This window comes from Martes martes, assembly GCF_963455335.1.
Source record: "Martes martes genome assembly, chromosome: 18".
NCBI lineage: Eukaryota > Metazoa > Chordata > Mammalia > Carnivora > Mustelidae > Martes > Martes martes.
The window spans coordinates 10,339,699-10,353,828 of record NC_137906.1 but is presented as its reverse complement, the minus strand read 5'-3'; the positions used below and the strand labels follow the sequence as shown (position 1 = coordinate 10,353,828).

At 38.6% G+C, this 14,130-nt stretch overlaps 1 protein-coding gene across 2 annotated transcripts in view; it reads right to left on the bottom strand.

Moving 5' to 3' along the window:
• Positions 1-14,130, bottom strand: part of BAIAP2L1 (BAR/IMD domain containing adaptor protein 2 like 1) — a 91,566-nt gene that overhangs the window by 63,042 nt on the left and 14,394 nt on the right. Inside the window, exons 2-4 of one of the 2 annotated variants that reach the window (XM_080830128.1) lie at positions 5,193-5,268; positions 3,589-3,645; positions 2-88 (exon numbers count right to left, since the gene is read on the bottom strand). In XM_080830128.1, coding sequence (XP_080686254.1) covers positions 2-86 — 85 coding nt within the window. In that variant the 5' untranslated portion in view covers positions 87-88; positions 3,589-3,645; positions 5,193-5,268. The remainder of the gene's footprint in view (position 1; positions 89-3,588; positions 3,646-5,192; positions 5,269-14,130) is intronic. The other variant, XM_080830127.1, reaches the window with a different exon arrangement.

Genomic DNA, 14,130 nt, shown 5'->3' with positions numbered 1-14,130 from the left:
CCCAGCTCTGTCGACACGGGGGACCCGGTGGCAATCTCACCAATCTTGGCCACTCCATCGTAGTAGGCTTTTCCCGCAAGGATCATAGCTAGACAAGGAAAGTGACACAAAAAATCATCACTTAGACAAAGAAAAGAGAAAGTGCCATGGAGGTTTGCTTCCAAATACCTCTCAGTCCCTTCTAGCTGCAGGAAGGTCTGGGCTGTGCCAAGGGTGGCTTTCAGAAGGCAGGGCTGGTGCTTAATAGCTGTGCCAAGGACAGGGATCCCTCCACTGCACTTCCAGAGGCCCCCACTCAGTGGAAAACCTGTAGGATCCTCACCTTAGACCAGACCTGGGGAACCTTCAATAGCAGGCTCTGGAAGTCCAGAAAAGGCCCTGCTTTTATCATGATGCCAGTTCCAGAGTGGATGTGTTTTCAGTATCAAATTAGGGCTGCAAACACATCCACTCCAGCAAGAAATCTTTCCTCAGCCGGTTATTCTACAGCTCTATAGGTCTGCAATATTATTAGTTAGAAGAACTTGTATGCGGTGCCCCAGGAACCTGGTCTTTCTTTTCTTTTTATTTTTTTTAAAGATTTTATTTCTTTGACAGACAGAGATCACAAGTAGGCAGAGAGGTAGGCAGAGAGAGGGAGAGAGAGGAGGAAGCAGGCTCCCCGCTGAGCAGAGAGCCCGATGTGGGGCTCGATCCCAAGACCCTGGGATCATGATCTGAGCCGAAGGCAGAGGCTTTAACCCACTAAGCCACCCAGGCGCCCCTGAAAAAGGTATTCTGAGGGGTGCCTGGGTGGCTCAGTTTTAAGCCTCTGGGAGTGAGCCCCATATCAGAGTCCTTGCTCAGTGGGGAGCCTGCTTCTCTCCCCTGCCTGTCGTTCCCCCTGCTTGTGCTTGTTCTCCCTCTCTCTCTCTCTCTCTCTCTCTCTCTCGCTTGCTCTGTGTCAAATAAATAAAATCTTTAAAAAAAAAGAAAGAAAGAAAAAGGTATTCTGAGCCACAACCAATAATATGTTTGTTGTCAGGGAAAAAAACCTATGAGATTTGAAATACATTATCATTCTAAAAACACAAAGGAATGACCTGCAAAATTATTGAAGGTTCTATCCTGCCCCCACCAACTTTCTGGCAGAGGCAAGGGAAACTTTCATTGCTGTAGAAACTAATCATCTTAAAATAGTAGCTCTCCTTTCAAATTGATTCTGATGACTATATTATAAGGTACAAAAATCTGTTTTTGATTTTTCTTTTCCTTTCTTTTTCTTTGGGGAGAGGAACTGGGGGCAAGAGAAACCTGAGTTTGAATTCCACCTTCACTTCTAATGACATGACTTCCTTGGGCAAGGTAGCTATCTTTTCTGAAACAAAGGACGGTCATCTATAACATGTTTTAATGGGGCGCCTGGGTGGCTCAGTGTGTTAAGCCTCTGCCTTCGGCTCAGGTCATGATCTCAGGGTCCTCGGATGGAGCCCTGCATCGGGCTCTCTGCTCGGTGGGGAGCCTGCTCCCTACCCCCTGCCTGCCTCTCTGCCTACTTGTGATCTGTCAAATAAATAAATAAAATCTTAAAAAAATAAAAATAAAATGTCTTAATAGCATGACCACTGAACAAACAAATAGTTATTAATACGAATTCCTTCTTTCACTTTACAACAACCAGGCTTTTCAACAAGACCTAGCCTATTTAGGGTGATTTTGAAGAAAATTTGTTTTACTTCACTCAAAGATGAACTTTGAAGAACATAGAATTTTGGAGCTAAAAGAGTCCTTAGGAATCTCTAAGATTCCTTTCCTTTTACTGTGAAGAAAACCAGAGGCCAAACCAACTGCTTTCCCCCTATTCTATAATGGGCATTGTTTTAAAATGGTGAATTAAAAAGGCATTTCAAGTATAAAAAGGGGGAGGTCACAGAACAAATTATGTACAAGTCCAGCTGAAGATACTACTGGCCAAAAAAGTAGTATTTTCATGGCAAATTCATCCATTTCAACATTTCTTGTTGAGTTAAAAAGTTACAGATGTTATGGCTTTTACATATGTGTACAAGTTTAACAACTCTAACACTCTATTATACAGTTATTTCGTAAGTCTGAGAATAACCTTAAAGTATAATTGTAAAAAAGAACAATAACAAGTAGCATTTATGTGGACCTTCCATGCCATTAGTTAAGTTCTTCAAGAATATGAAGACGTTGGTCAGTGGTATTATCACCATTTCATGAAAGAGAGTGGAGTGGAGATATGCTGGGACATGCCCAAGGTCAGTGGCAAATCAGAGGGAGTGCATGAAACTCCAGCAAAGGTCACCTCCTCAGTTCTAAGTTATAGTGCTTTTTGACTCTTTGATCTCAGCTAGAACTGAAAAAGAGAAGACTCCACCTAAAAACAAGGTTAGTAGCCAATAAACTGTCAAGCTAATATGCGCAATATTTTAATGTGAAGATTTTAAATTTTAAGATACTGATAAAGCTGAAAAGCAGATCAGTGGGAGAACAGCATGAAGGTTTACACAATATATAAACAAAATTTTTGGTTTGCCTTCACACATTACGTTGACATTTGTCATTAACTGATGACTTATGTTTAAAACCAACCTCAGAATGGCAAAATACTCTTGCTTTTACCATAAAGTGGAGTTAAGTTTAAAAACTATATAATTTATCCAGAACTTAATAAAGAATCACATAATATTCTCATAATTTTGCCATCCCCACTTTGTGAATACATTAAGAGTTTCTATCATTTATTGTCTTAAGGAAACAAAGCATATTTGTTCTATTTTAGTGGCTGACCAACTAATTCACCCATCTAATCTATACACTTCTGCCAGATAATTTTTTCTTAAGATATGATTTCATTAGGTTACAATTCTGACCAAAACTTGTAATAGCCTCCACCGCCCATAGTGTAAGCCCATACGCCACAGAGTTCATGATAGATTTGTACGTAATGGCCTTCAATAAACCACACCTCCCAGAATTCCCAACCTTTGTAGTCGCCTATATATCAATGGGTGGCTTGGTCATCTGACTTGCCAATGGGATGCCAGCAAGCATAACTCCCTCAGGTGTTTGCGTTCTTGCAACAGCCTGCTATGCCCCCAAGAGGGAGGGAAGGAGCCCAGCATCCCTGGCTGACCACAGCTGTAGGATGGAACCCCTGGGGGCTAGAGAACTGCACTGCCTTTACAGGACCTTGAGAAATAATAAACTATTGTTGTCTTAGGCCACCAAGTTAGGGACCCTTGATAATTTGACAACAGGTAACCGACGCTGCATTCAAATGCATTAAGAACCTGACCCTACTCCACTTGCAGTTTACTATTTCCCAACAGCTTCCCACCCATGCCAGTGTGGACCTCAGATCTAGGCTTGGATGAGGTCTTTTCTGCCTGAAACCTAACATTTGTCAGCTAGCACAGCTCCTACAAGGCCCACTGCCTGCTCTGTTTCCCACCGACCTTCACTATTCAAATTCCTGTAACACTGCTCATTCCATGCTCTTTGTTAGCTCTGCGTGTTGTCTTGATTTATGACCTAAGTGCTGACTGCACATCTGGCATCCTAAACTATGCTACAAATTCTTACCAAGGACTTTACAAATTCATCTTGATTTCTCAATGGCTTCAGTAAAAAACAGATGGCCTGCAAAAAAAAAAAAAAACTGGAAATACTTCAAAAGTGCAGAATAGTCCCTTTGGGGGAAAGCCTTGTTAGCAAGAGACTAAGCTGCTGGCAGGTCCTTGAGTCACCTTATAAAACTGCCTCAGAGAGGTAGCAAGTGCTAGAAAGGGGAGGAAAACAAAAACAAAAAAACACTGCAGGTCATGGTGATTTCCTTCACACGGGCATCTAAGGCAATGACTTTGTGGCCTTGTGACTAAGCAGTCATCAAGGGAGAGTCAGCTGTGTAAGAATTCTAAAACAAGTCTCCGTCCTGCTCTTTGAAGGGGTAAGGGGTTACCTACAGAAAGCACTGATACTGCAGAAGATAGTAAATAAGCACTTTACTTTTCTATGACTATGACAACTGGACACCTGTCATCCGAAGTCTAGCTACCATACCCCCTTTTCCTGGGGCATGCTTATGCTCAGGGTGTGTAAGGTCAGGGGTTTATTCTCAAAATCTCAAGAGGGAGGAGCCCAAAGTGGGCCATGGTGAACAGGAGAAACAAGCTATACATAAAAGACACAAAACCTGATCCGAAGTCTTCAAATCTAAAACTGTTGGAAACTAAATTTACTCACGTTACTTGGTGGTCTTAGTGAACCAGGGTAGAGGGTGAAACTGGAGTCTGAATATTTTGGGGGTGATGCTTGTTACATAAGGAGAATTGTTTTGACTGTGTTAGAATTTGGTGATTATTAGCATCTCAAGTTTTTAAGGTGATCATTGATAACATTCACCTTCTAGTAGGGAAATGCATGTGTAGATAAAGGTCAGCTTTCTCAAATGAAGCCTCCTGAAACTAGCAAATAAGTCTGGTTCACAAAGAGAGACAATAGCAAATGCCTGAATTCATTTTACAGGAAGCACTCATTTTGAAATGAGAATCTAAGTTCAACCTTTAATTTAGATGTTTTTCCATTCAGGATAAAAATGAGCTGATATCACTATCAAAAGTTATACACCCAAAGGCAAGAAATTCTTTATAAAGAGAACAATTCCTCTGCTACAAAATACTAATAAATATTTTAAGTACACATTTCATATGTTATTAGTTCACAAAGAATTTGTTTTGCAAAGTGGAAAACATATTGACAGTAATGATATAAAATACTGAGTCATGTCAATAACTATGATTTGATCATTAAATGTATCACAACAGTCAAAAGACTGTTCCATGGTCTTCCATTTATTCATTTCAAATACACCAATTTATTATTTATTAAATTAAATATCATTTAATTTATTAAATCATTAATTTATTAAATTTATTTACTTATTACTTATTATTTTGTAATTTCAAATACACTAAAAAAGTCTTCCATTTATTCATTTCAAATACACTATCATGTATTTATATATACAATATCCTATCATTGCAAACTTCCATAGAATTAAATAATTTCTACCAACTTAAAGATATTTTAAAAATTCGCTATTAAGCACTTCAAAATAATTAAGTAAAATATCGACTGAACGGTTTTTATATGTGCACTATATTTATAAATTCAAAAAAGAGACTTACCATTAACAGCTTTTTCATAATTTTTTCCTAGGTTTATTAAATTTCGTAGCCCAGGATTGAACTGTTCCATAACATTCTGACAAATAAAACAAACAAATTAATAAAGTAAGCAAACAGTAGATCAAATAATCTTTAGATTTTGTCACTACATAGCCTGGGATACCTATGTATGCTTGATAGTACAGTCTACAAAGCCATGAACGTTTATTCTAAAATTATAAAGAGCATATATTTCCTTAAGGATGGAACAGGGCTCTTGCACCAGCAAGGCATGTGTAATCCTGGCAGTTTTCCATTGCCCAAGGGCAGCCTAGAACCTACTGTAAATGGAGCAAGTAGCAGACATGCATACACCTACAAGCATACCCCACAGGGACTATGGGCCCAGAAGCTGATGCTTCCTTTGGGTTTTAAGTAGGTTAATGGTTGTCAGGCTAGTGTTAAAAACAGGTGCACATGATCGGAACTTAACTATATGAGCAATGTCTTGGTTATCAATTGAACAGAAATTTCTAAGAGATCTTGTTCATTCATTAAGCACTCATGTAGCAACCACCAAGTGGTAGGTCCTATGCACACAGTAGATGGGAAGGCACGGTTTCCCTATCCTGGATTTCATGATGTCTTGGCTGTGAAAATGTTATGGTTTTCATTTCTAAAAGTGTCATTCCTGTAGCACTAGAAAGTCATAAACATAGAGACAAATACTATGGTAAGTATTGAGACAGGCAATTATTTAGACAGTTGTTCTAAACTTAAAATATCCTAAATCAAAGTAGAGACAATAGATCATTCTTATGGGCTCTGACTTCTTGACTCAGAACACATGGCGAATGAATGTATCTACAAATACATTACACCTACGAATAATGAGCTTCACAGTATTAATCATTCCAGGCAGACCACTCAAGTCTCCTTACTCACCCCCTCAAAATGTGAACCCTGTTTGTAGAGGACCAAGCAATAAAAAGAATGAAAAATACCCAACATTCAAAGAGGCAGATACTTGATATACATGGTCTGCTGGATAAAAAGGTTCTCCTTTATAAATCAGTACAGAGAGAACATAACAACTTATTTTATCAAACAGTGATAAAGGCTTATCATGAAAAACAACCCCAGGCTCAACCTTCCCTCAAACCTGAACTTACTCCCAAGAGCACTTTCAACTAACCTGCTATTCTTATATTTATTTCCAAAGTTTGGGATAATATTCTTGATTTTTCAAGTTTTGGATGATAAACACTGGCTTTCTACTACAGTAGATGAGGGCTCAGCTCTCCACACCATCCCTCTTCCCCTACTTCAATCCTTCCTACATAATTAAACAGCAATTTCCTGGTAAGTCGATAGTCAGGGTTATTACGACTTTGTAAATATCGGTCATACAATGAAAGGAATGTACTAAGGATTAGGTTTCCTTTCTTGGTACAGTCTTTTGTTTCTCCTGGGATTAACAATCATTTCATCCCCCTCCTCCTAGCTTAGTTTTCCATGAATCCACCTTAAATTTTTCCACATGCTCTATCACATCTAGCAGAAGTCTATCAGTATTTCTCAACGTACAAAGTTGTCAGCTAAGCTTCCATTCCATTTCCTCCCAGAACTTCATCCAAGGACTCTCTGTCCTCTTGCTCAGTCTGGCCTGACCGTCCCTGCCACGCTGTTACCCTTACATGTCCCTTTCCGATCCCCTGTGTTAGAGCTCTCATTAGCTGGACTCCACACCTTCCTCTTTCTTCATTTATTCCTGTTTGCTGGAGATCATTCTCCAAGAGCAACCTAAGAAATGATGCATAAGAGATAAATTTGAGTCCCCATGTGTCTGAAATTACCTTTACCTTGACATTTGATTGATATTTTGCTGAGTAGAGTATTACAGAGCTCAAGTGATTCTCTTTTAGAATTTTGAAGATATTGCCCCACTATTTTTAATATCCAGTTCTGCTATTGAGAAGTCAGCCATCACTTCTTCTTCCTTTGTATAGGACTTTGTAAGGGGATGCTTATTTTTGGAAGCCCTGTATACTATATAATGGTCTGTCTCGGTGTGGGACTTTTTTCATTTATTTAATTGGGCACTTGATTCACCCCTTCCATATTAAAAAAATTACATTCTTTAGGTCTGAAAAATGTTCCTATTTGTTTCTTCTCTCTCCCTAATTTCTGGAATTCTGATGAATATTTTACATATCCTGATTTCTTCTCTAATCATTTTACCTTTTTTCTCCAATTTTCCACTTTTATTTCCCCATTTCTGACAGGTAACTTCACATTCCAACTCTTATTATTTCATTTTTTAAGATTTATTTATTCTGGAGACAGGGAGGGAGTGAGGCAGGGAGTGTGTGCAAGAGCAGGGAGGGGAAGAGGGAGGAGAAACAGAATCTTGAGCAGAGTCCCCACTAGGGCTCTTTCAGAGTTTTTAGTTGTTCTCCCATACCCCACCCCCATTTCTCTTCAGGATTTATTTGAGAGAGAGAGCACAAGTGAGTGAGCGTGAGAGCAGGGGGAGGGTCAGAAGGAAAGAAACTTCCAAGACTCTCCCGCTGAGTGCGGAGCCCAGTGCAGGGCTCAATTCCACGACCCATAAGATCATGACCTGAGCTGAAACCCAGAGTTGGATGCTTAACCAACCAAGTCAACCAGGCACCCCTGGTTATTCCTTTTTAAAAGCATCCTGTTCTTGTTTTGTGAATATTGTTTCTAATTTGAATAAACTGAAAGTAATATCTTCCAGTTTCCCATATTATCTCCTGATTATTTTTTTTCAGTTTGGTATCCATCTGTCTTTTATGTTGGAGGCTTTCAAACATCTGGTGATACCTGATCGCCAGTTCGTATTTAAGAGTAAAGCCCTAGAATGGTGGCTTGAAGCTTGTGGGTGTGGGTGTAAACAAAGGGTGGTTGTTGACTAGCAGGTTCATTTGGAGTGACTGGACAAGTCAGCTATAGAGAAACTGGCCCTGTGACAGTAACCAGGGTCCACTGAGTCTCTTCAGAGAAGTTTCTCATTTTCTGTTAAGGGTAGGGGAAGAGGCAATCACCGGGTCAGCTTTCCCCTTCATGAAGGGGAGTGGATTGGGAATTCCACAGTTTACTGGACTGAATTTTACTGAACTCCCCTCCTCTCTACTCCAACTCCAGGGTTTATTTCCTCCTACTGGTGTTTCCACATGGAGAACTCTGATTCAACATATCCTAAGTTTAAATCTCCAGTCTGCCAGGCAGAGGGAGCTGCTGGTAGTACTGGTGGTTGGGGTAGGAAAGGAAAACTAGCAGTTTAACCAAACTGTGTAACTCCTACTCTAGCCCTGGGTGTCCCTCCATCCCCACCTTCTGCGGACTGCTCCTCAGCCTCTGGGAATGAATGGCTCAGCCTTCATCAGTTCTCCCACTGCAGATTCTTTAGGTTTTCTTAAGGCAGTCACCACTCCTCTGTCCATTTTCTATCACCCCAAATCTTCTTAGGTCTTTTATCAACTGCTAAGTCTTCTTCAAACCTTAACACCATGGGTTTATGGTACCCCCCCCTCCTTTTCAAGATCCGTTGCTGTCAATTCAATGTATTCTTAGAAGAAAAAGGGGAAAAAATGGTCAATCTGCTTTGCTCAACTGGCAGTCCATTCATCCCGTGTTTTTAGAGCCCCTTGTCTTGAGCCCCATTCACATCTCAGGTAGGCTTCCCCTAAATGTAACTTATATAACATAGTACAGTATCAAAACCAGGATATTGACAATGGTACAACACTTACTAGCTAAACACCAGACTTTATTGTATTTACTGGTTTTTGTATCACTCATTTGGGGGAGGGGGTGCATTGTTCCCATGAAATCTTACCACATATACAGATTTAAGCATCATCACAGTTATAGAAATATTCCATTAACACAATGACCTCCCTCATGTTACCCCTCCATAGCCACACCCTCCTCAACAGTCCTGGCAACCACTGATCTCAATCATTGTAATTTTGTCATTGTGAGAATGTTATATAAATGGAATCATACAGAATGAGACCTTTGAGACTGGCTTTTTTCACTCAGCACAACGTCCATAAGAGCCATCCAAGTTGCTGGGTGTTATCAATAGTTTATCCCCTTTTTTGGCTGGTAGTACTCCATAGCATGAATGTATCACAATTTATACATTTGCCCACTGAATATTTCAGTTGTTTACAGTCTTTTGCAGTTGCAAATAAACCCGACATGGACAATCACATACGGGCTTTTTTGTGAACATAAGTGTTCATATCTCCAGGATAAATATCTAGGAGTTCAACTGTTGTGTCACATGATAGCTGTATGTTCAACTTTCTAAGAAAGTGCCAAACTATTTCCCTGAGTGCTTGTGCCATTTTACATTCCCATCAGCAATGTATGAGTTTTGGTAATTTTTAAAATCTAATAACTTCATTAGAAAATAATTACTTTTTAATAAAAAGATAAAACTACTTTTCAAATATCTCTTTTTAAAAATTCTTAAAATAATCTTATGAGACCAAGTCTGGATGTTGAGAACGGAAGTTTTAATTAAAAGATAAAACTTAAAAAAAAATTTAAATTCTTATACTAATGATGCTGAGTCTCAGTGGATAAGTGGATAAGAATATAAGGAAACAGATACAGAGCTAACCCCTTACTAGCATATAAGCAGTCATAAAAAGAACCCTAGATCTGTGTTAAGATTATTCTTAGTTCAGCGTACCCAAATAAGGGGAAAATATAATTTGGTTTCTTGATATAATTCTTGAAATGCTTACATGCAAGTCCTATCTTAAAATATGAAAAACAATGAATTAATGAGAACTTCCAAAGTTAACACCAAGCATAAACCACTATCCCAATGATGCTACTGGAGAAAAAAAAAAGTTAACTACTAAAACCTGGGACTACAATAAGCTTCAGAGAAAAATACAAGAGTTTTTAAGCTTGAAAGTTCAACATATATTTCAATTCCTTATTATTTAGCTTTAGCTACAGAATTTTTTTTCCCCTGGAAACTCTGGCCCCTTTGAAGAGTGGAAAATCCATCTCTACCCTGGCTCTTGGCCATTAATCTAGTTATTTTAGCTCAAGTACATGTATTTTTAAATCCAAGAACAAAAAAGCAGTCTGCTTTTGAATTCCACGATCTGTAAAGTTTTATAAGGAGCAGTGGTTATCTGTGTGAACTGAATGGGTTCCTTTTTTTTTTTTTTAAAGGGGGCAGCTGTTGGGTCAAAGGTCATATGCTCTGTTAAGGCTTATTAAGACCTCAATTTTTTTTTATAGCCTAGGATTTTAAGAAAATCACCAGTAATAATGAACAAATCCATTTTAATGTAGATTTGGCACTAAGAATAAAAGATTTAAGATACAAAGTACAAAAACAAAATAAATCATAAAAGGTACTAATGGTCCAAGAAACACTATTTTGTTATAATCAAAGCAAAAGCTTCATATGTATTTTACCTGTTACTGCCTGGCAAGGAGGGTAATTTGCCAAACCAGTTTCAACCAGAATGGGTTTCATTTCCGTTCAGAGAGCAATATGGGTAGTCTAAACTAAAACACCTGGCGACATCACTGTTCTACTTGTGCTGAGTCTCCTATGAAGAAGAGTTGGTTCTAGGTTCAATCAGCGGGACTGGAGAACTAACGATTAGTTGTTCCAAATAAAATGTTGAGGAATAGACCATTAACCTAGAAGGCACTTTCCACTAGATTTCTAGTTCGTCCGTTTATCTAGTGCTTTTTTCCTCTGCTTCCTGTAGACCAACACATAATAATTTTAAACATAATTATGTGATCTCATGACGGCTTTAACTTCCTCACCATTCATATTTTTCTTTCATTTTTGAAAAATTATTACCTTTACCAGTAGGGAACTATAGACTATGAAGTATAAGTTAATACAATTATGACTAGCCAGATAGTTAAACTGAGCTGACTTTAAATTTCTGAGAACTGGTTTCTTTACATTCCTTTTTCCAATTCTCTACATGACCAAGAACAAATTATTTGCTACTTCAGTGCTTTATTTTTCTCATCTGAAAAATGCGGGTAATATTTACACTGGAATAAGCTTTTAAAAGTGATTTAAGAATCTCTAAGATGGAGTTTTAATGCGCCTCAGGTAACATTTCTCCTTGAAATTTCCCATATTATTTTATTCTGTACAATCTCATACAAATTAATCCAGCAGTATCAAATGCTTAAACTAATCAGGACACACTCTAAGTTTCATGTGACAAGATTATCTGTTAATAAGGATTAAATGTTTGAGAACACTTCTAGATAGACATCACTTGTAGAAAATCTTACTTCTTCAAGACTTCCTTGTGTTGTTGGAAGCTGCTGTTCCTGGACTAACATCATCAGTATTTGATTATACCCCCTGCCTTTAGGGAAAATATTAGTAAATCTGGAAATAAAGCAGCTGCTTATGGGCTAGCAGATGGTCAGAAGAGTCCTATATTTCATACCCATCTTGAATGGGGAGCATAAGCCAAGTAAAGGAAAATAAGACAACAGAGATGTTTTGCTTGAAGTATTAAGTTACAGCAGAAGTACTCAAGCTTCAAATTCATAAAACACAAAAATGCTTATCAGCCAAATGTGAACAGTGTTTGGGTTTTCCTTCAATCTGTATTATCTATCTATGCTACTAGCTATCAACTTGCAGTATGTATCAATTTGTATTATCTCTCATTTGTAACCTGCCATCCCAGGAGTAATGGGCCAGGGAAACATGGGATGCAAAAAACTTTGGGGAATAAAAGGGAAAAAAAAAAAACAACCCTGAGCTAATCATATCATTACCTTGCTAAGCCTCAATCTCCTCCTCTATAAAATGTAAACAATGATCATTTGGATCTCATGAGGGGTATAAAGATTCAATGAGATAATAAGTATTTATGGAACACTGATGTGCTCTTCCAAGCACTTGACAATCAGTGCACACTGAATCAACTGTCATAATTAATATTCCAAGACAAAAGTTTAAAATATTAGTCAACTCTTCAAATGGATGAACATTCCCATTTCCACAGATGTCTTCAGATACCTCACTTCCTGTCCGTAACATGAAAGTAAATGATACTGGCTATTCTACCTTGAAGTGTGACATCAGGATGAGAGAAACCATGAATACAAAAACCTCTAGAAAAGTGTGGGGTACAAAGGAAATTGAAGGTGTTATTATTTCTTTTACTCAGTTGAGAACATTTTATTCTTTTTTTTTTCCCCTGTGGGATACATTTGATGTTTATGGAGTGCTACTGTTTTTCAGGCTCTGTGCCTAGCATTTTACATGGGCTATCTCATTAGATCCTAACAACATGGTTATTATTATCTTCATTTTATGGATGAGACACCAAAGCTTTGAGATGCTAAATTTAAAAACCTTGCTGAATCAGGTCCCACAGGTCATGCCTGGGTGGCCTTCCTGCTAACCTCTGCACTCATCCCTCAGGACTCAATATAATTCCTCGAACTAGATTGTTCAATAAAGTGAACTGAAAATACCTGTATGACAGAGCACTATTCTAGTGTGAGAAATTATGGGAGTCTCTATGGTATTTTCTTTTTAGATGACTTCTTGTAATAGGACTCCTGATTTTTTATGAGTCAGCACAATATTGACCAATTCTACCCAAGCAAACAAATATCTGACCACCTTCTTCTCTTTCTCTTAAAAAAATAAAGAAATTAAAAAAGATTCCTCCTAGGAATAATGGTTAACACTACCATATTGATTTCCTTCAGCATCAAGGAATTAGTACACTTCAGAACAACATTACCAAACCACAGGATGCTTTAACCACCCCAGTCAAGTCTCCCTAGGGAGCCATCAATTAAGAATGCTGTTCATTGGGGCACCTGGGTGGCTCAGTGGGTTAAAGCCTCTGCCTTCGGCTCAGGTCATGATCCCAGGGTCCTGGGATCTAACCCCACATCAGGATCTCTGCTCAGCAGGGAGCCTGCTCCCCCCTACCCCCTCTCTCTGCCTGCCTCTCTATCAAATAAATAAAATCTTAAAAAAAAAAGCCGTTCATTTTCTAACTATTTTACACTTTTATATGTACAAGTATTTAGTCATGAATGATAGACAATTTTCCTTTATGCATTTTAATAAATGGTATCATAATACATTTCACTCTTACATTTTTTAAAAATTCAGTGTTATATTCCTGAGACCTGTCCACCTTGTTAAATATTGACTAGTCTATACTATTTAACTTCTGTATGGTATCTCATTGTGATGGCTAGCCTTAGGAGTCTGCATGACAGAGGTATAGTACCCAGTCAATTAGATTCTAATGTAGGTGTTGCTGTGAAGGAATTCTATAGATGTGGTTAACATCTACAACCAGTTTAAGCATTTTCCTCAATAATCTGGGTAGGCTTCATTTAATCAGCCGAAAAGCCTTTAGAATAAAACTAAGGTTTCCCTGAGGAAGATGACATTCTGCCTGGGGACTGCAGTATAAGCTTCTAGCCTGCCAGCCTTGCCCTACAGATTTCAGACTTCTCAGCCTTCACAATCAGGTAAACCAATTTGTTTATTTCCACTGAGTGGCATTTAGATGGCTTACAAGTTACAACTATGTGGCAAGGGATTGTACATGTCTCCTTGAACACACAGGTATGAAGAAAATACCTAGACAAAGAATTGCTGAAGCACAGGGTATGTGACAGATTTTTCAAACAGGGGCACCTGGGTGGTTCAGTTGGTTAAGCATCTGCCTTTGGCACAGGTCATGATCCTTGAGTTCCAGGATCGAGCCCTATATGGGGCTCCCTGGTCCGCGAGAAGTCTGCTTCTCCCTCTCCCTCTGCCCCCCTTTCTGTGCACACTTGCACTCTCACTCTCCCTCACTTGCTCACTCTCTCTCAAATAAATAAAATCTTACAAAAAAAAAAAAAGGACATCACCAAATACTTTGGAGAAAGG